Below are 26,513 nucleotides of genomic sequence, written 5' to 3'. Positions count from 1 at the left end.
GAAGTCTAGCCGGTCATGGGGTGCCCCCACTCTGAAGCGTTTGCAAATATTCCCTGTAGAGTTTCTCCTGCGCCTCGAAGAGCTTCTTGAGTTTCTTGGTCTGGCCTTTGCTCAGCTCCTTACCCTCCGAGTCGTGTGTGGGCAGACCCTGAGACGAGGGGTGCGGGGGTTGGCTCAGGGACCCACGTGCGCAGTGGGAGACAGACCCCAGTGGCTCAAGCAGCTAAGGTAGAGACGCCTGCAGCCCCTTCCCACCTCCCCTGCCCTCGGGTTGGTGGTTACAAGGATGGTCCCAGAGCATGGGCTGGAAGGTCACCAACATCCCTTTGCATTTAACTGGAAAAATCCCTCCAGGGGCTAGAGGCCTGGGACAGTGGGGACCGAGTGGGTTTCCCTCCCAGCACCCCATGGGGTGACCCTGGGAAGCACCAGGAGTGATCCCTGAATGCAGAGTCAGGAGAAAGGCCTGAACACTGAGAGGTCTGACCCCACCCCACCCCCAAGGAAAGAAAAGATTGGCCTGCGTGTGTCCCGGGCTCTGAAGGGGAGGAAGGAAGGAGGAGAATGGAGGACGGAGTTGCTTACATTCTCGTCGAACCTGGAATACTTGTCCCCCTCCGGCAGGAACATCTCGCTGGGTGGGACCCGCATCCGGGCCAACCTGGCCGCCTGTAGCACGGAGAAGGGGTCCTGACGCTATGGGGGGGCTCCCCCGACATCTCTTGAGGCACACCCAGGGCCCGCCCCAAGGCCACACAGGGCAAAGGGAAGCTTGGGGAGCTCAGAGGGACCCCAGAGCTCCTGTCAACATGGTGGGGAGCAGTAGACACAGAAGTGGCAGCCCAGGACCAGCGCGGGGCCTAAATGCGAGGGAGCAGCCACGGGGGTGATGGTGCAAAGATCTGGAGGAGGGTGTGAGGGCTGGAGCACCTGCCACCCTGAGGAGCTCTGAGGTCAGCACCCCCAAAGGGGACAGAGGACGAGGCTGCCAAAGCAAGCTCATCAGTTTTCCCCTCTAGGGAGTGGGCAGGGCGCAGAGGCCCTGGTCCTCCACATGCCCTCTGTGAAATGTGGCACCCTGGCCTGGCCAAGGTCAAAGGGCACAGGCCCAACAAGAAGCCTTACTTCTTGCTCTAGTTTCTTCCTGGCAGCCTCCTCTTTCTTCTTCCGTTTCTCTTCCTCAGCCTGGGGGATGGAAGGGCTGTTAGTCAGCGTCCTGGAGAACAGGGGGCTCCACCAACAGGCCCACACCTCACCCACCCATCTGGGATCCAAAGTCAGACCTGCTCGCCTGGCCCCAGAGAGAGACTGGGGCACCCGAAGGACCCCGCAACCAGTCTGGATCCCCAACATGGCCAGGTTGGAGCCCTCTGGTGTGGGGGGCCATGCAGGAAGAATGGCGAGGCGCAGAACGGCTGTTCCCTTGGTGGGGAGACCAATGTTCGAGGTGTGGAGTGCAAACAGGCTTCCCTGCCCTGCTCCCAGTTTTGGGGTGGCCTGGCCAAAGGGGCTCTCAGGGCAGGAGTCTGGGCTCAGGGGCAGAAAGCAGGGATGCTCCAGACTGGGGGAGCCCAGGGAGGGCAGAGTCTGGGTTTCCCTTCCGTGCCGAGAGCCAGGGTCCCGTGCCCCTGACCACAGTGAGGACAGACCCGATGGTGCCGTGACCTGCTTCACTCACCCTCTTCTTCTCCTCCCTCTCCTTCAGCAGCGTGGCCCTGTCCACCAGCTTGACCACCGTGGGCAGCCCTGAAAGGCACGTATGGGGCAGATTGAGACCGCCCAGCTGGGCTCGACAGTGTCACGCAGGCAAAGGGGCTGGAGAATCAGGCCGATGGCCAGGCTCAGGCTCTGCCCGTGGGAGGCACCACTGGGAACCCCCCTATGACAGTGACAGTTCGGGGAGACAGAGCCCTGAGACCCCATGATAGGACGAGGCCTTCCTTTGGGACTTTTTTTATTTTGGCCATCTGGTGTCACTCAGCGGTTCCTCCTGGCTCTGTGCTCAGATGTTGCTCCTGGCAGGCTTTGGGGACCCTATGGGATGCCGGAGACCGAACCCGGGTTGGCCATGTGCAAGGCAAAAGCCCTCCCCGCTGTGCTATGCTCCAGCCCTCCTCTGGGATTTTGGGCTGAAGATTGTCCCGGCACCAAACCTGCCAGGGGGTTAAGGACGGGCGAAGTGGAAGAAGGAGAGGCTGATGGCCAGAGAACTACAACTCTCATGGGGAGGGGAGGCTGGAGAAAAGGGGTGGGTGGGACTTTCCTGGGGTCCCCAATGCAGCTGAGGGCGCTCAGAGTGGATTGGGCAGAGGCAGAACGGAGTGGGCGGGGCCTAAAGAGGAGTGGGTGGGACCTAGAAAGAATGGGCAGGGCCTAACCATGCTGGGCGTGGCCTATTCTGTGCCTTGGGCGGGGCACATGGAGTGGGCAGGACAAAGCTAACAGAGCATAGGGCGAGGTGGGCGTGGCCCACGGCAGAGTGGGCGGGGCATGGAAGAGGGTCTAGATGGGGCAGAGTGGGCAGGCACAGAGCCAGTGGGGCAGGCCAGGCCTAGAGTGGACTCACCTTCGTGGTCCTCCAGGCGCACACCCAGCTCTGGCAGGACATCATCCCGCAGGGCGTCACTGAGCTGCAGGATCTCGGGTACTGTGGGCACAGGAGGGCACAGGGGTGTCTCAGAACAGCCCCTACCTGTGCTCGTTCCCCACGATGACGAGTTCAGCCAGGGAGCTGTAGCAAGACTCTTGGGGCCTCCCACTGGAGTGCACAGCCAATGTCCAGGCGCTGAGGCTGAGAACACAGGCTGGCACCGGTGCCCCAGGGCTGCCCACTGCATTGGCACCGGTCAGCTCTCCCTGTCTCTGCTGAGCAGATGTTCCTCATGACCCCAGGGGGACCCTCAGGTTAGCCACGCCTGAGACCAGAGTAGTCAGGGAGCCGGGGGATCCCAGAGAAAACGCACCCCTTACCTTTCTTCTCACGGGCGATCCTGCGGACACCCTCCCGGAAATCCGACAGCACCTGCAGGTACGGCAGGACCGTGGCCTCGAGCTGTGCAAAGGGGAAAGGAGGTTCAGGTCAGCGCAAGAGAATCAAGCACGGGTGGGCGGGACAGGGGGTGTCAGAATGTGGGTGCAGGACTTGGGTGTCTGAGAATTGGGGTGTTGGGTGGGTAGGACTGTGGGTGTCTGAGACAGGGTGGGGCTATGGGTATGAAAGTCGGGGAACAGGGTGGACAGGACTATGGGTGTCTGAGAATATGGGACCCTGAGAGTCTGGGCCACCCCATACTCACATTGAGGCTGGAGCCAGCCCCGCCGACCGGGAACCCCAGAGTACTTTCGTCTTCGATGGCCCCAAACACCTGAGGGGCAACAGATGTATGACGGAGGGGAAGGGCCGAGCAGGGCCAAGGTTGAGATGCAAGAGCACTGAGCTGGGGCTGCCCCTGCTCCAGACCCCCCACCGCACCCAGGGGCCCCCTGCAGGCTCCACAGGGAAGAGCCTGCCGAGATCAGCCCAGTCTAGCTAGGCTCAGACCTGGCCACTTGCTTCGCCTCTGCCTCATATGGGGAAAAACTGAGGTGGGGACGGGAAGGCCAGCACATTTTCTTTCTCTTTTGTTATGATTTTTGGGCCACACCCGCGGTGCTTAGGGATTCCTCCTGGCTCTGCGCTCAGATATCTCTCCTGGCAGGCTTGGGACACTATATGGGATGCCAGGAATCAAACTCAGATCCGTCCTGGGTCGGGCACGTGCAAGGCAAATGCCCTACTGCTATGCTATTATTGCTCTGGTCCACATTTGCTTTTTCTGTTTCTTCTGTTTTTGGGGGGGCGAAAGCGGGTTGCGACCTATTGACGTAATCACAGCTGAACCTGGACATGCCCTGTCATGCTGGGTATAAAAGGAAAAAGTTGGACTACATAGGGGGCCAAGATAGTGTCCAGAGCAGCGCCTGATGGATCACGGGGGTGGGAGGGGATTGGAGATAAAAGCATCAACTAGATGCTGCTTGCTTTGTATCCCTTTATCATTCTCTGTTGAACCCAGGCCTTCCCCCCACCCACTATCTCTGGCCAGTGAATTTCCATCTGTCTCTCCCTCTCTCAGAAACCCCGGACAGTGGAGCAGGCCTCAGACTCCAGGAGGAATACAAAAACATACTTCGTTTCTACTTCTCTTTTCTCTCTCAGTCCCAGGGTGGGAGGTCACTACAAGTTGGTGTCCCTGGGTGGGCTCTTGGCTCACCTAGCATCTTGGCCCCATGGGCCTCTGTATCCTTGCAGCTTTCTGCAGTGACTGCAGCAAGGGATTCTATAAAATTCTACAGCAATTGGGGACCAGACATGAGAGAGAAGCGAGTAGAACTGGGACCCCCTCTGAGCTGCCGCCTGAACCGGAGGAAATGGGGGGGGGGGGGGACGACCCTGGCCTTGCACACCTTCAGCATGTGGGTGAGGTACCGGGCGACTGTCTCCAGGAGGGCCCTGTTGGGGCGGCGGCGCTGGGCCTTGCGCGCCGCCATGTAGAGGTTGCACTGGCTCACGAGTGCCCGCATTTCCTCCAGGGCCGAGCGTGTGTCCACGTTGTCACACAGTGCCTCGTGCACAGCTGCCTTCTTGTCGTAGAAGCTGAGGAGGAGACGGGGTCAGGGCCCGCCTTCAGTCGACGGCCACCCGCCGGGACTCTTGGTGCGGCTCTGGGGTTCCCTCCACCCCCTCCACGCCCTCCGCCGCACCCTGAACCCCAGTACAGTGTGATGCCATGCCGCACCCCTTCTCACCAGTGGTTCAGCTCCGTTTCCTCAGTCTCCCACTTTTCAAACTGGCCAGTGAGGTCGGCGGGGGCGCGGAGAATGTCCTTCACGTTCAAGAAAAACTCCTAAAGGTAGAAAAGGGAGTTGGTTGACCAGTTGGCCAGCACCCACAGGCTTCCTGCCATCGGGACCCCAGAAGCTGCGCTACTGGGGTCAACGCAGGAGAGAACTGCTTGATCAATAGAACATCCAAGAATTCACAGGCTCACCCAAAGAAGCCATGAGCAGCCAGTCATACCTCTCATGTCTGCGTGACGTGAGTCATGACATGGTTGCATGACACACGCAACCATATGCAGCCATGCGCACGCACACACACACACACACACACACACACACACACAAACACACACTGGCATGCACCAAAACTCTGAGCTGAGCCGCAGAGGGGCTGGCCTGTGGCCGTGTTCCTGTCCGCATCCAAGGCCCAGCACTCGGCCCCCGCCTGTCCCCAATTCTCAGTGTGACCGCCACCCCCTCCAGCCAGACTCACGTTCAGGAACTTCTCGTACTGCAGGGCCGACTCCATGGTGTTGGCTGAGTAGTCGAGCGTGTCCTTCCAGGAGTGCAGGAGGAAGGCCAGGCGCAGCTGCCGGGCTGTGGGGACAGGCGAGGATGCAGCCTCAGTGCCCGGTGCTCGGGGCCAAGCACGGCCAGGCCACGGGGGGGGGCCCCTCCTTACCTGAGTGCTGCTTCAGGGCGTCCTGGATGGTGACGAAGTTCTTCAGTGACTTGGACATCTTGCAGCCGGCGATGGTCAGGTGGCCCGTGTGCAGGAAGTAGCGCACCCAGCAGTCATTCTCGAAGTGGGCCTGCAGAGGGGGCAGGAGTCAGGTGGGGACCCCAGTCCCTGGGACCTCTCAAGATAGTCCCCAATCCTGACCCCTGACCTTGACCCCGCCCCGGCCCACCCCTACCTCAGACTGCGCCAACTCGTTGTCATGGTGGGGGAAGCGCAGGTCGAAGCCGCCCCCGTGGACGTCCATGGAGGAGCCCAGCAGGGCGCTGGCCATGGCCGAGCATTCAATGTGCCAGCCAGGGCGGCCCTGGGATGGACGGACGGACGGAAGGATGGACGGTCAGTGCAGCCGTTGGGGGAAGACATCCTGACCAACCCGCTCTCGAACACGTCTGGAGGACTTGAGCCTGGGTGTGTGTGAGTCCCAGGGTGGTGTGTCTCTGTGTGTGTATGTCTGTGGTGTGTGTGTGTCTGTAGTTTTGTGTGTCAACTTGTCTGTGGCATGTGTCTCTGGTGTCTGTGTTTGTATCTGAAGAGGTATGTGTCTGTGTTTTGGGAGCAGTGACATGTGCCCATCTCCCGATGTCCCGCCTCGTCACGTCCCATGGGCTCACCCTGCCCCAGGGACAGTCCCACGCAGGCTCCCCAGGCTTGGACGCCTTCCAGAGGGCAAAGTCACTGGGTGCCCTCTTCTCGCTCAGGCGCTCGGCCGACACACTCAGGTCTCCTGCGGATGAAGTGGGTGCTGGGTCAGGCCTCCCTCTCAGGGTGCACACAGAGTTTTGCAGGACCCGGGAGAGGCTGTGAACCCCTTGAACCCCTCACACATCTGGTTTTGCTTGGGGCCCGGGAGGACGGGGCGGGACCAACAAAGCCCAAGTGGAAAGTCTGGGAGCACTGGGCCTGGGACCCCCTCAATACATGCCTGAACCCTGCAGATACCATCCACCTGGGGCCCCGGGAGAGGAACCCCTAGACATGAAACCAAGACAGTGGTAGGGTCTTTGGGGGGGACATGGGGCTGGGAGGGGTGTGTCTGAGTGTATGAGAACAAGTGTGTGTGTGTGTGTGTGTGTGTGTGTGACTTTATAATTCACGTGAGCATTCAACACAAGCGTGTACATGGCGGGTTTAAACGGGGCCTCTTCTATACACGAGTGTGAGTTGTGTGTGTGGGCCGTGGATCTGAAAGAGATCCTTCTGTGTGAGTGTGTGCCCATGTGTAACTGCATGTGTGCGTTTCAACACATGACGAAAGAGGCAAGGGCAAAGCAGGTAGGGGTGTATGGGCCAGGTTCAATCCCCAGTTCGCCACATGGTCCCCCGAGCTCCACCAGGAGTGATCCCTGAGCACAGCTGTTCCCCAAAACGAACAGATCACTTTCTTCCACCCTTCCCAGGGTACCCCTCATGTCCCAGGCAGGCCCTAAAGCTGATACCGTGGGGTGCACACCCTAGGCTCGAACTTGGGCCCACTGAGGCTGGCACCTGAGGACAGTGTCCAAACACTAGCTTTTCAAGCCACAACCTGCAAGCTTGGGGAGACTCCCAGGGCCTGCGAGTCACAGCAGTGGGGCTCGGGCCAGGATAGAGCCTGTGCCCCCCCTCACACTTTTTGGTTGTGGGACTCACCGAGTGGCTCTGATATCCTGGGAACCTTGGTGATGGTGGACGGTGCTGGGACCCAGGAGTGACTCCCCCCACAAACAGACTCAGGAATAGCACCCCCCAAACAAAACAAGCAGGAACATTTTCACCACCTAACTGGCTTTTGAGCACAGAGATGTGAGAGGTACAGGCCTGGACAGGGGGATCCAAGGCCAGGCCCCTAACCTGAACAGAGATTAGAGTGAGCACTATAGGCCGAGCACTAGAGGCCGAGTCCCACGGGTGGCACTCACCTTCTCCCTCCTGCAGGGCCTTCTGGTCACCCACAGCCTCGGGCACCAACTTCCCGTAGTGGTGCCGCTCGCTGGCGGCAAACTTGGCCGTGTCGAAGTACACGGAGCCGTTGGAGACGTAGCTGGAAGCAGACAGTGACGGCAGGGTCACAGCTGGAACTGGGGGCACCCACCCCGCCCTGCCCTGCCTAGCTCTGGGTGGTCTGGCACGACACTGCCTCCAGGTAGTTCTCCAGACTATTCCAGCAGGAAAACTCTGCCCCAAGCCCTGTGTTGCCCATGCCCTGTGCCCTGCCTGGCCAGGCTTTGCCCTCCAGAGCAGAGGCCTCTGAATCCAGCCTCCCGAGGAGATGGCCCTCTGTCACAGCTGAGACTCATGGTTGGCCACAGCGAGGCAGGCCTGGGAGGTGACGCCAACCTCTGGGGTGCAGTAGGGCCCACCCACTCCCCGGGTCTGGGGGCACAGTGTCACCTTACTCCTTATCCTGTACCTGCCGGTGGCCCTGGCCTATAGACTGGCAGCCTCCTTGATGGGGGTCACCCCGAGCTAGAGCCAGCTAGGCCAGTGGTGTCCGGTACAGTAGCGCCACCTAGTGGCAGCCAATTCGAATGGGACGACTTGGGGGTACCTAGCACAGCAGCATCACCTAGTGGCAACAGGTCAGGGGAATCTGGGATACCCCCTCATCTCCCCACTCCACCTATTTTGTTTGTTTTGGGGCCACACTGGTACTCAGGATTTGCTCCTGGTTCTGTGCTCAAGAATCAGTCCTTGCAGGCTCAGGGGACCCTATGGGATGCCGGCGTCAAAGCCGGGTTGGCCACCTACAAGGTAAATACCCTACCTGCTGTGCACCCCCCAACTTCTTTTTTCGTTTGTTTGTTTGTTTTTGGGTCACAACCAGTGGTGAACAGGCTTACTTCTGGCTCTATGTTCAGAAGTCACTCCTGGCAGTCTCGGGGCACCATATGGGATGCTAGGGATCGAGCCCGGGTCCATCCCGGGTCATCAGCATGCAAGACAAATGCCCTTCCGCCATGCTATCTCTCTGGCCCCTCACCTCCTCTTACTAAGCACCCTTCAGGGAGCTGAGAATACGGAGATGGAGTGTGAGAGGCTGAGGGTCCAAATATGTCTCCTTCCTCTCCAAAAGGGGAGGGTCTGCTAGGGGGAGGATCCTTACCAGGGTGAAAGGAAAAAGGCTTCGAGGCCAGGAATGGGGCTAGACAGGGCCATACCTCCCCCCTGGACCTGAGATCCCCATAAAGCCTTGCACGGGTGCCCCCGGGCATCCCCAATAGGCCCACTCTCTCCATGGCGCCTCCTTCTCACCCGTAGCCATTGTCTACAATCTTCTGCACAAAGTCCACGATTTCTGGGACGTACTCGCTGACCCGGGTCAGGACATCTGGAGGTAGAACCTGGGGGTGGGTGGAGGGGGAGGTGGGGTCTCCTGCTGTGTTCCACCCACCCCAGACACCCGCCGAACCCTGGCACTCACGTTCAGGGCCGCCATGTCTTTGTGGAACTCGCCCTCCCAGAACTTGGGCAGCTTGGAGAAGATGGAGTTGTCGGTCACCTCCCCACCGAGCCTGGAGTCCAGCCAGTCGGACAGCACGTCCTTGGCCTGTTCCAGGAGCACCTGCGGGAAAAGGGGACACCATGTTGACATGCAGGGACAGGTCCCATGGGGGCCCAGGGCAGGGCAGGACACGAGGGAGACCCTGGAAGAAGGGGCCACACGCTGGTCCAGGGCAGCGTGTAGGATGGCACTGGCCTTGTGTGCAGCCCACCCTGGTTCCATTTCTGGCACCTGACAGGGTCCCCAACCTCTGCAGAACGGACCCCTAGAAGCCCCTGTATGAGCATCCAACCCAAACAGTGAAAAAAGTTAAAATTTCCTATCTAGGACTGGAGGGATGGAGTGAGAGCACAGTGGGGAGGGAGTTTGCATTGTATGTGGCTGATCCGGGTTCGATCCCTTGAACACTGCTACAAGTAATTCCTGAGCACAGAGTCAGGAGTAGCCCCTGAGCATTGTTGGGTGTGGCCTCAAAACAAAAAATACGCACAATCAGGACTAAAATTATATATAGATCAGGAAAAGCCCTTGCCTTGCACACGGCCAACCCAGGATTGATCCCCAACATCCCATAGGGTTCCTGAGCACACAGCCAGGAGTAACCCCTGAATACTTCCGGGTGTGGCCCAGAAACCAGACCAAAAAAAAAAATAGAAGATACTCAAGCCGGAGTGATAACACATTGGTAGGGTGATTGTCTTGCATTCGGTCTACAAAGGACAGATCTAGGTTTTTTTTTTTTTTTTTTTGGTGTTTGGGTCACACCCGGCGGTGCTCAGGGGTTACTCCTGGCTGTCTGCTCAGAAATAGCTCCTGGCAGGCACGGGGGACCACATGGGACACCGGGATTCGAACCAACCACCTTTGGTCCTGGATCGGCTGCTTGCAAGGCAAACGCCGCTGTGCTATCTCTCTGGGCCCAGATCTAGGTTTGATCCCCCACAACTCATAAGGTTCCCCAAGCCTGCCAGGAGCGATTTCTGAGCGCAGAGGCAGGAAGAACCCCTGAGCACTACTGGGTGTGGCCCCAAAACCAAAAATCAACCAACCAAACAAAACACCAAAAACCAGAAGACAAGAAACAAGGGGGACAGAGCGGCAGAAGAGCGGGTCAGCAGGCGCTGCCTTGCATGCGGCAGCTGACAGGGACGGGTTCGGTCCCCAGCAATACTCTGACCCCCTGGAACCCCTTGGCAGCTCCTCTACTCTAAGCTCCAGAAGAAAACAGTGGTGCCAGCTCTTCCCAGGGAGTCTGGTTTGGGCTGACAACCTTGTGGCTGTTCCGGAAAGGAGCGGGCAATTCCTCCTTTCTGCAGAATGACAGCAGCCCAGTGCCACCCCCAAAACCGTCCAACAGAACCAGCCAAGTTTCGCAATTAAATCAATTTATCACACGGCCAAGCCACCAGATTGTCCAGTTCTAGAGATCCTGGACCATGCAGCAATGCCAACTTATATATATATATACACACTTACTTTCGAGCTATACCCTGCAACGCTCAGTGGTTACTCATTGCTCTGTGCTCAGAAATTACTCCTGGCAGGCTCAGGGGATCCTATGGGATGTCAGTTTGAACCTAGGTCGGCCTTGTGCAAGGCAAACACCCTTCTCACTATGCTATCATTTGGGCCCCTAACCTCAACATTTGCGGGGGGGGGGGGGGGGAGGGGTCACACCTGGCAGCACTCACAGGGCTTCCTCCCATCTCTACACTCAGAAATCGCTCCTGGCAGGCTCCGGGGACCATATAGGATGCTGGGATTCGAACCACCAACCTTCCACATGGAAGGCAAACGCCCTACATCAGGGGTCTCAAATTCAATTTACCTGGGGGCCGCAGGAGGCAAAGTCGGGGTGAGACAGGGCCGCATAAGGGATTTCACAAAAAAAAAAGTCCTCAGACGTCATTATTAACAGTTTTAATTATTTCTTCTAATCATGAATAGAACATTGAGTGAAGATCATGAACAGTTCTTCTGAACATGGCATCTTTTGCCTATTCCTTGCTGCCAGAGGCTTGACAGCACTTCTTCTCACAAATCTGAACCACATTTGGCTTTAGAGAGGAAGCAGCTGAGACCCTCAGTATGGCTTGAAGATGATCATCATTAAGTCTAGACCTGTACTTTGACTTATTGATGTTCAATGTGGAGAATAACTTTTCACACAAATATGTGTTCTCAAAAAGGCACATGGGGGCCCGGAGAGATAGCACAGCGGCGTTTGCCTTGCAAGCAGCCAATTCAGGACCAAAGGTGGTTGGTTCGAATCCCGGTGTCCCATATGGTCCCCCGTGCCTGCCAGGAGCTATTTCTGAGTAGACATCCAGGAGTAACCCCTGAGCAACGCTGGGTGTGGCCCAAAAAAAACAAAAACAAAAACAAACAAACAAAAAAAAAGGCACATGGTGCGCTTGAACATTCGGGAAAGCTCAGGGAAGCTGGGGGGCAATTCTCTCAAAAATTGCCCGTGCATGTCTGCTTTTCCACTAATCTCCCTGAACTTGGCTTTGAGATCAGAGTTGCATTGCAGGTCAATGAGCTCCATTTGAAGCACAGGAGGGGCATCTTGCACATCAAAGGAAAAGGGGTCCACAAAAATTTAGAAAGTGGCTCTGTGCTTTTTGAAGTCTGTAAATCTGTGATCAAATTCCTTCTCTAGCTTAAAAATAGCATGAACATATTTCTCACCACTGAATGGTATGCCTGCACCCACAAGTTCCTTGCATGCTGGGAAATGGCAAAGGTTTGTCTGAGAGAGCTGCGATTTCCATAACACAAGTGTTGTGGAGAATGCTCTCACGTTGTCATAGGCAGCACTGATAAGCTGCCTCGGGGCCTTGTAACATCTTGTTTAATACATTCAGCTTATGTGTGATGTCAACAAGAAAAGCTGGGCCCAGAGAGATAGCACATATGGTCCCCTGTGCCTGCCAGGAGCTATTTCTGAGCAGACAGCCAGGAGTAACCCCTGAGCACCTCCGGGTATGACCCCCCCCAAAAAAAAAACAAAAACAAACAAACAACAACAAAAAAAAAACAAGAAAAACAAGAAAAGCTAAGTCCATGAGCCATTTGTGATCACTCAACTCAGAAATAGTACTCCCATCCTTCTCCATGAAGGCTTTCACTTTTCTCAACTCAAATCTTTTCAGGACATTTCCCCTGCTGAGCCAATGTACCTCGGTGAAATAGAGCACATCTCCATATTCTGACTCCATTTCCTCTAAAAAAGCACGGAACCTCCTGTGCTTTAAGACCAGGGATCGGGCCGGGCAGTGGCGCTAAAGGTAAGGTGCCTGCCTTGCCTGCGCTAACCTTGGATGGACCACGGTTCGATCCCCTGGTGTCCCATATGGTCCCCCAAGCCAGGAGCAACTTCTGAGCACATAGCCAGGAGTAACCCCTGAGCATTATCGGGTGTGGCCCAAAAACCAAAAAAAAAAAAAAAAAAGACCAGGGATCGGATTTGGTTGATGCATTTCACAACAACAGACATCACATTGTCACACAGAAGGCATTTACTGCAAAGGGCCTGCTGATGGATAATGCAGTGAAGAGCAATGGCCTTCTCTACACCCTCCTCTTCAAGTTTTTTTTGAACAAGTGCCACCAGTCCATTTTTCCTCCCTGTCATGGATGGTGCTCCATCGGTTATTATTCCAACAAACCTCTTCCATGGCAAACCAGCATTCTCAATGGCATCACACAGATGCTGAAATATCTCATTAGCGGTGGTCTGGCCATACATTGGAATTATTGTGAGCAGCTCCTCTGTCAATTCAAAATTGCAATCAACACCGCGGACATAAATTGTGAGCTGCGCAGTGTCTGTTAGATCTGTGCCTCGTCAACAGCAACTGAGTATGCATCAAAACATTTGGCTTTCTCACACAGTTGATGATAAATGTCACTTGACATGTCAGAAATGCACTCTGCCACAGTGTTGGCAGAAAGGCTGATTTTGCTAAACTGACCTTTCTTTTCCAGACAGATAATACTTGCAGCCTGTAACATGAATGGTTTCCCTGCCTTAGCAATCATCTCACTAACCACGAAACTAGCTTCGACTGATGCAACATTCTCTTTGGTCGCTTTCTTGAAGAAATCTTGTTGCCTCGTTCGACATGCTTTTTTTTTTTTTTTTTTTTTTTTTGGTTTTTGGGCCACACCCAGCGGTGCTCAGGGGTTACTCCTGGCTGTCTGCTCAGAAATAGCTCCGGGCAGGCATGGGGGACCATATGGGACACCAGGATTCGAACCAACCACCTTTGGTCCTGGATCGGCTGCTTGCAAGGCAAACGCTGCTGTGCTATCTCTCCGGGCCCTCGACATGCTTTAAGACTGGCAACCGCTTGGCTCTCTCATATCCTTGATATTTTGCACATTCCTCAGTATGTTTAGTTGAACAATGGCGTTTCAAGTTGTATTCCTTGTGCACTGCAACTTTCTCTGAGCAAATAAGACATGTGGGGATGCCCCTGTGCTCAACAAAGAAATACTGCGTCTCCCACTTTTCCTGAAATTGTCTGTGCTCGTCATCAATCTTTCTCTTCACTGTAGGCTTTGATGAAGTCATGATGAAGGCATGACAAAATCTAATTCTGTAATAAACTTCTCTCCCTTCTCTCCCTTAGGCCTCTGATAATGCAAGGGACAGCGGGCAGGAGCAGCGGAAATGAAGTCTGCACTAGGCGCAAAGTATTCACAATTATTCCCTTACCGGATATTCTCAATAAAAAGATCGCATCAGTAAGAAAAAAAATCGCAAAAAAACACATTAAACATTTACATACCCCGAACGAAAATGCTCAGGGTATGCAAATGTTTAATGCGATTTTTTCTTACTAATGTGATTTTTATTGCGATTATTTGGTAAGCAAATAATTGCGAATACTGCGATATTTGAAGGCCGGCCGCGGGCCACAAATGTTGTACAGAGGGCCACAAACGGCCCTCGGGCAGCGAGTTTGAGACCCCTACCCTACATCCATGCTATCTCTCCAGCCCCCTAACCTCAATTTTTTTTTTTTTTTTTTTTTTTTTTTGGTTTTTGGTTTTTTTGGGTCACACCCAGCAGCGCTCAGGGGTTACTCCTGGCTCCATGCTCAGAAATCACCCCTGGCAGGCACGGGGGACCATATGGGACACCGGGATTCAAACCAACCACCTTTGGTCCTGGATCGGCTGCTTGCAAGGCAAACACCACTGTGCTATCTCTCCGGGCCCTAACCTCAATATTTTATAGTTGGTTCAAACACGGCAGGATCCCCAAGAATCTGATGGGAAAATTCCATCAGGATCTCCCAAGCTTAGGAAATCTGAACAGGACCAGAATTGTCAACTAGCATCAACCAAAGTCCAAGGGATCCTCAGTCACTGACTGAGTGACACCAGGAAGAGACAAAACAACTATTGAAAGTTGACTTGGGTTGTTTGTGTCAGAGTTTGGATTGCTCTGTTTGCCTTTGTGGAATAACAAATGATATGGAGTCAGTTTGTGCCTGAAAGGGGTGGGCTGGGTGGTGAGTGGGAGATTGGGGACCCTGGAGGAGGGATGGCCACATTATTGTGGGCAGCTGGGGTTGGGACATTGAATGTCTGAAATGATTATATTAAGAATTACTTGGGGGGCTGGAGAGATAGCACAGCAGTGTTTGCCTTGCAAACAGCTGACCCAGGACCTAAGGTGGTTGGTTCGAATCCCGGTGTCCCACATGGTCCCCTGTGCCTGCCAGGAGCTATTTCTGAGCAGACAGCCAGGAGTAACCCCTGAGCACCGCCGGGTGTGGCCCAAAAATCAAAAAAAAAAAAGAAAAAAAGAAGAAGAAGAAAATAAAAGAAAAAAGAATTACTTGGTAGGGGGCAGAGAGATAGCACAGCACTAGGGCATTTTGCCTTGCATTGCGCTGACCCAGAAAAGACCCTGGTTTGATCCTCAGCATCCCATATAGTCCCCCGAGCCTGCCAGGAGTGATTTCTGAGCGCAGAGCCAGGAGTAACCCCTGAGCACTGCCAGGTGTGGCCCCAAAACCACCATCAAATAATAAACTGCTTTAGGGGCCGGAGAGATAGCATGGAGGTAGGGTGTTTGCCTTGCATGCAGAAGGACGGTGATTCAAATCCCGGCATCCCATATGGTCCCCCGAATCTGCCAGGAGCGATTTCTGAGTGTAGAGCCAGGAATAACCCTGAGCGCTGCTGGGTGTGACCCTAAAAAACCCAAAAAATAAAAATAAGTTGCTTTAAAAAAATAAAATTAAAAAAAAAAAAAAAAAGAAAGGACATAGAGCCAGAGCAATAGCACAGTGGTAGGGCATTTGCCTTGCATGTAGCTGATCCAGGATGAACCTGGGTTCAATCCCCGGTATCCTATATGGTCCCCAGGGCCAGGTGCGATTTCTGAGCCTAGCCAGGAGTCACCCCTGAGCGTCACCAGGTGTGGCCCAAAAACCAAATAAAGAAAAAGAAAAAACAACCAGGGGCTGAAACAATAGCACAGTGGGGAGGGCATTTGCCTTGCCCACGGCCAACCCAGGTTCCAGCATCCCACACAGGCCCCAAGCCTGCCAGGAGTAATCTCTGAACACAGAGCCAGGAATAGTCTGAGTGCTGCCAGGTGTGGCCCCAAAACCCAAACCGACCAACCAAAATAATATCCCACCAAAAAATAAAAAAAACCGGGGCCAGAGTGGTAGTACAGTGGGGAGAGCATCTGCCTTACATGTGGCCAACCCAGGTTCAATCCTCAGCATCCCACAGGGTTCCCCCAAGCCTGCCAGGAGTAACTTCTGAGCGCAGAGCCAGGAGAAAGCCCTGAGCACCGCTGGGTGTGGCCCCAAACCAAACCAATCCAAACAAAACAAAACAATCCTAAGAAGTAAAACAAGGGGCCGGGCGGTGGCGCTGGAGGTAAGGTGCCTGCCTTACCTGCGCTAGCCTAGGAGACGGACCGCGGTTCGATCCCCCGGCGTCCCATATGGTCCCCCAAGCCAGGAGCGACTTCTGAGCGCATAGCCAGGAGTAACCCCTGAGCGTTACCGGGTGTGACCCAAAAACCAAAAAAAAAAAAAAAAAAAAAAAAAAAAAAGAAGTAAAACAAGAATGACTCCCTGAGCACCACTGGGTGTGACCCAAAAACCAAATCAAATTAAAGCAAAAAGCAGTGTTTTAGGGCTGGAGTGTCAGCACAGCGGGGAGGGACTTGCCTTGCAGACTGGGTTTGATCACCGGCATCCCATAAGGTCCCCCGACCCTGCCAGGAGTGGCTCCTGAGCAGAGCCAGGAGTCACCTGAGCACCACTGGGTATGGCCCCAAAACAAACAAACAAACAAACAAAAAAAAAACCCAAAAGTAATGAGGTAAAGGGCCCCCAGACAGCAGGTCCCGACAAGGTATGGGAGAGGAAAACAAACCAGGATCCGTGCCAGTTACCGCCTTCTTTTCTGACCTCTTTGCACGAGGCTGTGAGTTCAATCCCGGGAACAACCAAAAGAAGTTTATGATTCTGGCATGCCCAGGGCGTGTGGACATCGCAGCTCAGGAGCAGGACCCAGGCAAGCAGGATGCATGGGCAGAGGGGACCCCCAACACACACACACACACACACACACACACACACACACACACACACACACCAGGGAGCAGCCACGTGGAAAAGCAGAAAGCCCGGGGGATGGTGAAAGTGGGCAAGACAGGTCCCTGGGCATAGCGTGGGGGTGTGGGCAGGCAGGCACAGGCTAGTACCAGGTGCTATGCAGAAGTGGGGTGTCACCTTCAACCCCTAAGTCTAAAAACACTGACACAGGGTCTGGAGTGATAGCACAGCAGTAGGGCCTTTGCCTTGCACGTGGCCCACCTGGGATGACCCCGGTTCGATTCCCAGCATCCCATAGGGTCCCCTGAACCTGCCAGGGTTTTTTTTTTTTTTTTTGAGCACAGAGCCAGGAGGAACCCCTGAGCGCTGCCTGGTGTGGCTCAAAACCCAAAAATAAATAAATAAATAAATAGATAAATAAATAAATAAAAGCACTGATACAAGTGGACCCCCCAGAACTGGCCCCAAAACTATCTGGTAACACAGACAGAACTGCAGACCCAGCATAGGTGGCAGCAGCAGCTGGACCTGGTTTTCCTGCAGGGGGGCGCTGTGGGGCCCTCCCCAACTCCCTGCTTGTCATGATGGAGTTGAAGAAACAGCCGGGACTGTGACTGGATTGTTCTAGAAGAATGTCCAGAGAAGGCTGCCCCCAGGTCCTGGAGACCCGAGCCAGGTTCGCCCTTGGGCCACATACCTGGACATAGTGGTGAGTGTCATTGGCAGTCCCAGCCTGCAATGCCGCGTCCAGGGGCTCCGCGGCCACCGTCACCACCTGCACGACTCGCTCCAGCATCTGCCGCTTGTCAGGGTCCGAGGTGTCCTGAAGCTTCTCTGACCAGAGCTGTGGTGACAGGACATGAGGACATGCCATGAGGACGTCGAGTCTGGCCCAGTGGGTGCGGTCGAGGGGCTGAGTCAGGCCTGGATGCGCCCTCATGGCCCCACGTCCCTGTCTTCACCGTGGAAGGACTCGGCACGGCTCCCAATACTCTGATTCACCCCGGGTCCCTGGGGCCCATGAGAGGTGCTGTCACCCCATCGGGATAGCTGCACAGTCCCCAAAGGGTGACAGGTTCTTGTGGAGGGAGATGCTCTCGGCGTAGCCGGGAGCGTTGGATCAAGCAAGTCTGCTTGGAGAAGTGGCTTGTCCGGGTCTGCTGGGTGTAGACACCGGGGTACATAGGCTTGTCTGAGCTCTGCAGTGCTGAAGCCCATTTATCCTAGGACCCCAGAACAGGGTGAAGCCAGGAGCTGGGGACCTACCTGCAGGGCGGCCCGCACATCCTCCAGGAGCTGGGCTGCTCGTGGCTCCTTTTCCCGGTACTGCTCCCACAGGTGGTTCTGCCGGGCTCGTTTTATGATCTGTGGAGAATCGAGGAGCAGAGGGTGCTCAGTCCGGGGAGCCCCACCCCACACTGCTCCCAGAGAAACATGCCTTCACCCTATCTGGGTGTGACCCAAGCCTCTAGGTGCTGTGGCAGAGAGTGGGTTTTGGGGTCCACACAGTGAAGGAGACCCTAGGGGGTGAAGGTGGCACCTCCCACCTACCACTCGCCGTCACTCCAGTCTGCAGCTGGAGGGGGCCCGGGGACAGCACAATCACGTCCCACCTTATCATCGATGTCGGTGATGTTCATGCAGTAGAAGACGTCATAGCCGAAGTAGTCTCGGAAAACCCGCCGCAGGATGTCGAAGGAGATGTAGGACCTGGGTGGGGGACCCACATGAGCGGCGGTGGCAGCACCCCCCTGTGGAGTTTCACCAGGCAGTGCTCGAGCAGATTCCAGGCTCTGTGCTCTGGGAGCACTCCTTTTTTTGGTTTTTGGGTCACACCCAGTGGCACTCAGGGGTTCTTCCTGACTCTGCTCAGAAATCGCTCCTGGCAGGCTTGGGGGACCATATGGAACGCCGGGGATCGAATCTGGGTCTGTTCTGGGTCATCTATGTGCAAGTCAAATACTCTACTGCGGGGCCCGGAGAGATAGCACACCGGTGTTTGCCTTGCAAGCAGCTGATCCAGGACCAAAGGTGGTTGGTTCGAATCCCGGTGTCCCATATGGTCCCCCGTGCTTGCCAGGAGCTATTTCTGAGCAGAGAGCCAGGAGTGACCCCTGAGCACCGCCAGGTGTGGCCCAAAAAAAAAAAAAAAAAAAAAAAACAAAACCCAAAAAACAAACAAACAAAAAAAAAACTCTACTGTTGTGCTATCTCTTCAGCCCCAAGGAGCACTCCTGATGGAGACTGGGGGTACTGGATGCGTTGTCAGGGGTGGGTTTCGCGTTGCGTACCATCTCTAGGAAGGGGCAGTGGCCGGTGACTAGGATGTGAGCAATGGACGGGGGAACTTTCCTCTGGGTACATTTCTGCGGGGCCTAAGGGTATCCACAGGGCTGAGACGCAGAACCTTCTAAATCTAGTCTCTTGAGCACTGTGCCCCAGTGTAGAGAGGAGAACTTTAGCTGAGGGTTGAGGAAGCGGGAGGGCTCTGGGTTTCATGCAGCTATCCAGGTTTGATCCCGGCAACGTCGTGTGGGCAGGAGACCTGCCAGGTGTCAGCCCTGAGCACAGAGCTAGGAGTGAGCCCTAAGCGCAGAGCCAGAAGAGAGCCCTGATCATAGAGCCAGGAATGAACTCTGAGCAGAGCCAGGACTGAGTCCCAAGCAGAAAGCCAGGAGTCAGCTCTGAGCACTACTGAGGATGGTCTAAAGTTAGAAAAAAAATAATTATTTTCCAATGTAGTAAGTTATGAGTTGGTTCTGAATCTCAGGTCCCCTGGGCCCAAGCAATAGCACACCGTTGAGGGCACTTGCCCTGCATGTGGCTGACCCAGGTTCGATCCTCAACAGCCACGGGGTCCACTGAACCCACCAGGACTGTTTCCTGAGTGCAGAGCCAGGAGTCAGCCCCGAGCACCTCCAGGTGTGATCCCAGAACAAAACAAGACAAAAAACAAACAATGGTTTGTGTAGCCAGGCTGTCGTGTGTGTGTGTGTGTGTGTGTGTGTGTGTGTGTGTGTGTGTGTGTGTGTGTGTGTGTGTGTGTGTGTGTGTGTGGTGGGGACCCTACCTGGCATGGCCCATGTGCGAGGCATCGTAGACTGTCGGGCCGCAGCTGTACCACGTCACCTTCTTGCCATGCTGCGGGACAAACACCTCCTGTGCAGGGTGGAGGGCGGCGTGAGGACGACATGGGGTAGGGGGTTGAGCCAGGCTGGGACTTAGCCCCAAGCCGGTGCCAAGGGTCTGTCTGTCTGTCTGTCCGTGGGGACCATAGTCTGCATCTGTGCCAGGTGCACAGCCAGGCTTGGCGGGCAGGATCCCCCCAACTTGCCACACTGGGACACCTGTTGCTCAGACTCCCACAGGGGTGAACCAGACCCCTCAGCCCCCAATCGAGACCCCCCTCCACCAGCGACCGCCCCTACCTTGCTACGAGTCAGGCTGTTGTACAGACGCAGCTGACTCGGTTTTGACCCAGCTGGGGGGCTCCAGGATGGCTGCGCCCGGCGGCCCTGACCTGGGGCACAAAAGACGATTTACTGGGGGTCTGGGCAATGATGGGGGATGCCGGGACACCCCCAGCCCCAGCATTACTGGGGGGTTGACAGGACACATCCACAGCCCCCCAGATCCTGGGCTGAGGGGTACAGTAAGTGACTCATGTGACCGCACAATGAGGGTCCCCCAGACCTCGGGTGCATTCAGTGCGAGAAGCCGGTTTTAGCCTGTGAGAACAAATCGGGGGCCTTGCCTTCAGCTCCAGCCTCCCACCAGGGCTCAGGATGCCCAGAACCCTTGGGTTTCCCAGATGTGATTCCAATCCTTCCTCCAGCATCCTGTCTCCCTGCTCTGTCTGACCTGCAGTAACCCTGTGCCTCTGCTGACCCAGCTTCACAACTGTGCATGGCCCCCCCGCAATGTCCTACTCCCCCTAAACTGTGGTTTGAGCCCGGAGCCCAGCTGTCCCCAAACCTGGGACAGGCCTGCTGCACTAACAAGGGCCTCAGTGCTCGCTGCACAGTGACCTCGACTTCCGGGTACCAACCATACGCGGGACATCCAGAATAGGAGAGGATGGGGACCCTGGGAGGGAGACTGCTGGGTCCAGGGGAGAGGAGAGGGCGGCGGCTGCTTGTGCGTGCAGGGGAAGTTAGGGCAGTGAGAGTGGGTAGTTGGTACCCGGCTCTTAAGGACTCTCACTATGGCCGGTGAGCCCTGGAAAACTTCCAGGAGCCCCCACACTCTGGTGCCTGGAACCCTGACTCTTTCCGAAGTACAATAATATAACAGAAGCACTGGTGTGGCGGCTGCAGGACCACCCTGGGAGCGCGTCCTGGGCCAGCTCAGGCTCTGAACGCCTCCATGCTAAACCCGAAACCCAGCATGAAGCCCACCGGGCTGGCCCAACCACTGGGCACTGATGGCTTCTGAGCATGGATGGACAGGAGGAGGGTCATAGCCCGGCCCAGCACAGCCGGAGTCCGCTGCTACCCCTTAAGGACACTGCCCGGAGCCCACGCATATGGGGAATTGGGGAACTCGGGTCTGGAAGCGATGCCAACACAGAAAAGAATCCACACAGGATATGGAGATCAAACAGGCTCAGGACCTTTCACCTCAAGCTCGCTGCCAGCAGGCCAAGGTACCGACAGGCATGCTGTGGACCCATACCAGAAGGAGTCTCTTTGCCCCGAGGTCTTATTGGGAAGGGTATGAGCACACCCATGGGTGGGGAACAGGTAGGGTTAAGGGAACCAATCCAGAGGTGTTTCCCGCCCAAGTGGGACAAGCACTTGGGAAAAAGAAATACTTTTTGGGGAGGAGGTTTGAGTCACGTCCATCAGTGCTCAGGGGTCTCTCCTGGCTCTACACTCAGAAATCACTCCGGCAGGCTCGGGGGACCATATGGGATGCCGGGAATCGAACCTGAGTCTATCCAGGGTTGGCCACATGCAAGGCAAACGCCCTAAAGCTGTGCTATCTCTCCAGTCCCCATGAAGAAATATCTTGAACAGGTTGAAAACTGGTTATTCCAATAATAGGGCCCAGCTTCTGTCCATAGGACCCCCAAATGCAGAACCCTGGCTGCCTGCAAGAGCAGCCCCCTTCCCTGCCCCCCAGCTGTGCATGTGAGGGTCAAAACTCAGCTGAAATGCATGGTTTGCCCCCATGAGCTACTATGAGAGCGAAGAGGTCACTGAGGGGAGGAGGAGGAAGGAGAGAAGTGGGGAGGATAGATGGGGAGACCTTCCACCAGATCCAGCCATAGGCTGACAAGCAAGGCTGCCTCCTGCCTCGGGGAGCATGAGAACACAGATGCCTCACCCACTGGCACCCACACAGGGTGCGGGGGCAGGTCCCCCCAAGAAGAGGTTCAGGAATCCGACTCCTGATCGGGGGAAACCTTGCAGCTCCCCACGACTGTCAGAGATAAATGTGTCAGAGCTGACAGCCAGCATAGTAAGATGGACAGACGGATGGATGGATGGACAGACGGGATGGGGGAAGAGGGGGGGGTCCCCCAGACAAACTGGTTCCAGGCTCAGGTTCCGCTCTGCTGGGCACCCACAATACCTCCTCAAGGACCTCCAGATGAGGCGTCTCACCCTCTGCCCTGCTCTGAGCACGGACAGTGCTGGGGTTCCTGCTCCCCTGCACCCGGGAGGCTTCAGTGCCAGGAGACAGGGTGCAGAGGCTGGCAGGCACAATTTTGGGGCTCTAATGGGAGAGAGGGTGTGACAGCAGTCACCTACTGGAGCCCCCCAGGGGCCGGCCGAGATGGGGGGGCAGGCAGATTCTAGGTACCTGAACCATGGGTCAGGGTCAGTGGGTGAGACCCAAGCCCATGTGCACCCCAGGTATTGGCCCCCCCCCTCAAGGCTCCACATGCCGGGCTGCATGGTCTCTAGAATCAGGATGGCCCTGCAGTCGGGGGGGGGGGGGGGGGGGGGCTGAAGACGGGGCACATGAAGCATCAGCGGGATGGACAAGACCCCTCAGAGCAGGCAGCAGGGGCTCAGGGCAGTGGACTGGCCTGAGAACTCTAATGCTGAAAGGGCCATTCAAAGAGCCAGGCATTGGCCTGGCACAAGGCCCGCAGTTTTTGATTTCAAATTTTTGGCCAAGCCCGGTGATGCTCAGGGATTCCTCCTGGCTCTGCACTCAGGAATCACTCCTGGCAGGCTCCAGGGACCCTATGGGATGCAGGAGATTAAACCCAGGTAGCCTGCATGCAAGGCAAACGCCCTCCCCGTGGTATTGTCACTCTGGCCTCTCACCTGGGTTTTATTCTGAGCACCTCATAGGGTCCCCTTAGGCCTACCAGGAGTGAGCGCTGATCACAGAACCTGGAGTCAGCCCTGAGCACCGCTGGGTGTGGACTCCGAACACACAAAGCTGTATGACCTGCAGGGCAGGGTCAACGGTCTCATGCACTGAGTAGGCCAGGGATCGCCCAGCCCTGAAGCTGTTCTGCATGGGCCCAGGGTACGAAGGGTCACCTTGTGAGAGCAGGACCCAAGGGTCCCGAGGAGAGCAGCACCCCCAGATACCCAGTAGAGCCCAGCAGATGGCGCTACACGGAGCGCCCTAGACTCAGGGTCATTCTGATCTGAAATGAGGGTCAGTGCCTGGGCAGCTGTCAGACATCACCAAGTGGCTTCCTCTGAGCCCACCAGATGGGGTCAAGGAGCAAGAGCCCTTGGGAGATGGGCCCCCATATCTGAAAGGAGCCTGGAGACAGACCCTCTGCTCCAGCTGCTCATCCGTCCCCTGGCTCTGGCTAGACTTCCGGGGAAATTGGGGAAGCTTCTGTGTTTCCTGAATTTAGAGATGAAGCACAGATGTGCTCAGGTCTCACTCCTAGCTCTATGTTCATGTTAACTCCTGACAGTGCTTGGGGAGCCTTGTGCGGTGCTGGGAAGAAGCCAGGTCAACCACACGTACGGCCTGGGCCTTCTCCGATGTGCTGTCTCTCCGCCCTCTCCCACAATCCCTTGGGATGAACCCAACGTGGGGACCCAGAATCCGGAACCCAAACTGTCCACAGCGCCTACTGCAGAACTTCCCTCCTGTCCACAGCGCCTACTGCACAACTTCCCTCCACATTTGACCCCATTCTTCCACAGGGTGTTGGTCACTGGGGGTCAGTTGGGGGACGGGGCACGTGGAAGAAGAGCAGGGAGGTCCCACCATGGGATACACAGGCCAGCGGTGCTGCCCGTGGCTCCGAATACTCCGTCCAAAAAAGCCTCAGAACAATGGACTGGAGCCATAGCACAGCAGGGAGGGTGCTGTCCTTGCATGCAGCAAACCCAGGTTCAATCCCCGGCATCCTGCAGGGTCCCCCCAGCCTGCTAGAGGGATTCCAGAGTGCAGAGACAGGAGTAACCCCTGACAGCAAACTCTCAGGTGGGTAAACACCTCCGGTCTTTCAGAGGCCAAGAAACCCCGAGTCAGTGCTGTGAGGACCTGGGGGGCCAGAACCTGACCGGAAGCCACTCAGATGCAGAAAGGCAAGGACTGGACAACACTCCTGAGCATCAAGGGGACCTCACAGCCATGGAATTTGGGCGCACCTGCCAGAACCATGAGCGCAGCAGTGCTGGACTGGGCTAACCAGGACCCTGGGGGTCACCTCGAGAAAAGGTGGCAGGTCACAGGGTCCAGGATGCACTAACAGTCCCCAGTCAGAGCCCAAGCCCAGGGAACAAAGCATCCAGGGGACTCCCTGGAACACCTGCTGAGAGCTGGGAGAACCAGTGACTCAGGATCTGCCACAAGCCGGCCTGAGGGGTGCGTCTGAGGGCAGCCTGTAGACGCCCTGATTTCCTGCAGGAGACGAGTCAGCTCTGGCAACGGGGGTGGATGTGTCCATAAAATGGGGCAGGGACACGGGCACGCCGGTCCGGGGAGCCCCAGATGAAAGGCGTGGGGAGCCCCAGGCTCTTCCAGTGGGCGAGGGTGCTGCTGGGCTGACGCCCTGCGTCCTGCCCCCCACGCAGCGTCCATCCGGCTGCAGCAGGAAGGGCCGGAGCCGGGCACCATCCAGGGCAGCAGGCTGGAGGGCTAGGCCTGGCACCGAGCCCCAGCTGTGGGGGGCTCCTCGTCCCCTCCTCAGACCTGGGGCCTACCTCCACACTCCAGCCCTGGGTCCCTTCATTAGCCCAGTCCCTGGTCCCCCTCTGCACCCCAGTTCCTTGGACCCTCATCTTCACCCTGGTTCCAGGGTCTCATCTCCAGTCCAGATCCTGGGCCTCTCGCCCTCAGCACAGTCCCTGGGACCCCTCCGTGCCCCAATTCCTGGAGCCCTCCACGCCCTAGTCACTTGGTCTCTTCCCTTCCCTTGGATCCCATCACCAGCCTAATTCTGGCTATGGCCCTCCCCACCCCAGACCACGGGTCCCCTAACCCTCAGCACCCCAGATCTTTGGTCACCCACCAATTCCCGGATCCCCTCTGCAGCCAGTTCCTTGACCCCCTCTGTACCCCAGTTCCCGGATCTCATGGACCTCAATTCCAGGATACCCTGTACCCCAGTTCCCAAATCCCCTCTGCATCCAGTTCCTTGACCTCCTCTGTACCCCAGTTCCTGGACCCACTCTGTACCCCAATTCCAGGATCTCATGCACCTCAATTCCAGGATTCCCTGTACCCCAGTTCCCAAATCCACTCTGCATCTAGTTCCTGGATCCCCTCTGCACCCCAATTCCAGGACCCCACTGTCATCCCAATCCCCGGGTCCCCTCTACACCCCAATTCTGGATCCCTTCTGGGCCCCGACTCCCGGATCCCAGGCACCCCACTTCCAGGACGCCCTCTGCACCCAGTTCCTCGGACCCCTCCCATGCACCCCTGGCCCCGGGATCCCGTCACAGCACAGTTCCCGGGTGCGTCCCAGGCTCACGCCGGCCCCCGGGTCTCCGCTCCCGTCCCCCCACCGCGCCCCACGGCCGCGCGCACCTTGCTCCCCGGCGGAGGCGGCCATCGCTGCGCCCAGACGCCGGCGACAGGGCTCGGAATCTGATGCAACCGCCGCCCCGGAAGTCCCGCCCCGCCGCGACCCGCCCCCGGAAGAAGCCCTCGTCGCTAGGCAACCGCGACGCTACCCTTCCGCGCGGGGCATGCTGGGAGCCAGGGCTCTTCTGGCCGAGCAGGGCCGGACTGGAGCTGGACCAAGGATGCAGGACCACACGCGGAGGCCCAGCTGTGCCTCTCTTTGCACATCGCCTGGTTTCCAAGAACACCAGATTCAAAGGCAGCAGGGCAATGTCTTTGGTGGCTTTGAAGCTTACTGAAGCAAAAGGGGGAGAAGAGGGGAGAAAGAAGGCTTAGGGAGAGCAGCTCCAAAGGGAGCCAGGGAGGCTTCCAGAGAGGACAGGGACAGGCAGGCCACTCGCTGGACACACGAGGACCACGCAAGTCTTCCTCTGCAGCCTGACGATCGGTTGGGTGTAGGTTTGGGGCCACACCCAGCGATGCTAGGGGGCCATGGGGATGCTGGGATGGAGCCCAGGCAGGCTCAAGGCAAGTGGCCCTCCTCTTCCCTCTACAGCCCCCGGAGGTGAAAGCAATACTAGTTTTTATTTGTGTTTTTTATGACGGTGAAGAGGGCAAAGGATATATAGAAATAAATTCCACCCAAATTCACGGTGTCAGTACTACTTTACCTAACTAAAAGCAAGTTATTTGAAAGTAAAGTTATATAAAGTAACACAACTTCAAACAAGAGAACAGGAACCCTCGAGTCTTAGCACCAGGCTGGTCTGCAGACCCTGAGCACAGGCCTGGCTCCAGAAAGCCACCAGGCCTGAAGAGACGCCTCCCCTCCCCCCCCCCCCCCCAGCTGTCTCCTCGGCATGATCATCCA

The 26,513-nt window shown here is 56.4% G+C and overlaps 1 protein-coding gene across 2 annotated transcripts; it reads right to left on the bottom strand.

Moving 5' to 3' along the window:
• CARS1 (cysteinyl-tRNA synthetase 1) lies at positions 1 to 25,679 on the bottom strand. 2 transcript variants are annotated; one of them, XM_049781199.1, is made up of 22 exons: positions 25,607 to 25,679; positions 20,071 to 20,162; positions 19,713 to 19,801; positions 18,256 to 18,352; positions 17,909 to 18,007; positions 17,340 to 17,486; positions 8,964 to 9,104; positions 8,795 to 8,883; positions 7,462 to 7,583; positions 6,175 to 6,287; positions 5,739 to 5,867; positions 5,504 to 5,633; positions 5,315 to 5,418; positions 4,789 to 4,886; positions 4,447 to 4,636; positions 3,297 to 3,365; positions 2,971 to 3,052; positions 2,567 to 2,647; positions 1,679 to 1,746; positions 1,126 to 1,185; positions 586 to 669; positions 1 to 148 (listed from the first exon to the last, which is right to left on the bottom strand). In XM_049781199.1, the coding sequence occupies exons 1-22, from the start codon at positions 25,629 to 25,631 to the stop codon at positions 14 to 16; spliced, it is 2,244 nt and encodes a 747-aa protein (XP_049637156.1). In that variant the 5' UTR covers positions 25,632 to 25,679; the 3' UTR covers positions 1 to 13. The 2 variants fall into 2 exon arrangements, with proteins under 2 accessions (XP_049637156.1, XP_049637157.1); XM_049781200.1 differs by having other exon boundaries at positions 2 to 148; positions 1,126 to 1,173; positions 1,666 to 1,746.
• Positions 25,680 to 26,513: the final 834 nt, after the last annotated feature.

Source organism: Suncus etruscus, chromosome 9 (assembly GCF_024139225.1).
Source record: "Suncus etruscus isolate mSunEtr1 chromosome 9, mSunEtr1.pri.cur, whole genome shotgun sequence".
In the NCBI taxonomy this organism is placed as follows: domain Eukaryota; kingdom Metazoa; phylum Chordata; class Mammalia; order Eulipotyphla; family Soricidae; genus Suncus; species Suncus etruscus.
This window is presented reverse-complemented; position numbering and strand designations above follow the sequence as displayed.

What these genes read in the sequence shown, in the direction of transcription:
- CARS1 (XM_049781199.1), bottom strand. Translation starts at nt 25,631, where the DNA reads ATGGCCGCCTCCGCCGGGGAGCAAG. An exon ending in TCACCGACATCGATGATAAG is followed by an intron (nt 18,008 to 18,255) that starts GTGGGACGTGAT and finishes GATTCTCCACAG; the next exon opens with ATCATAAAACGAGCCCGGCA. An exon ending in ACACTCACCACTATGTCCAG is followed by an intron (nt 9,105 to 17,339) that starts GTATGTGGCCCA and finishes CTTTTCCCGCAG; the next exon opens with GTGCTCCTGGAACAGGCCAA.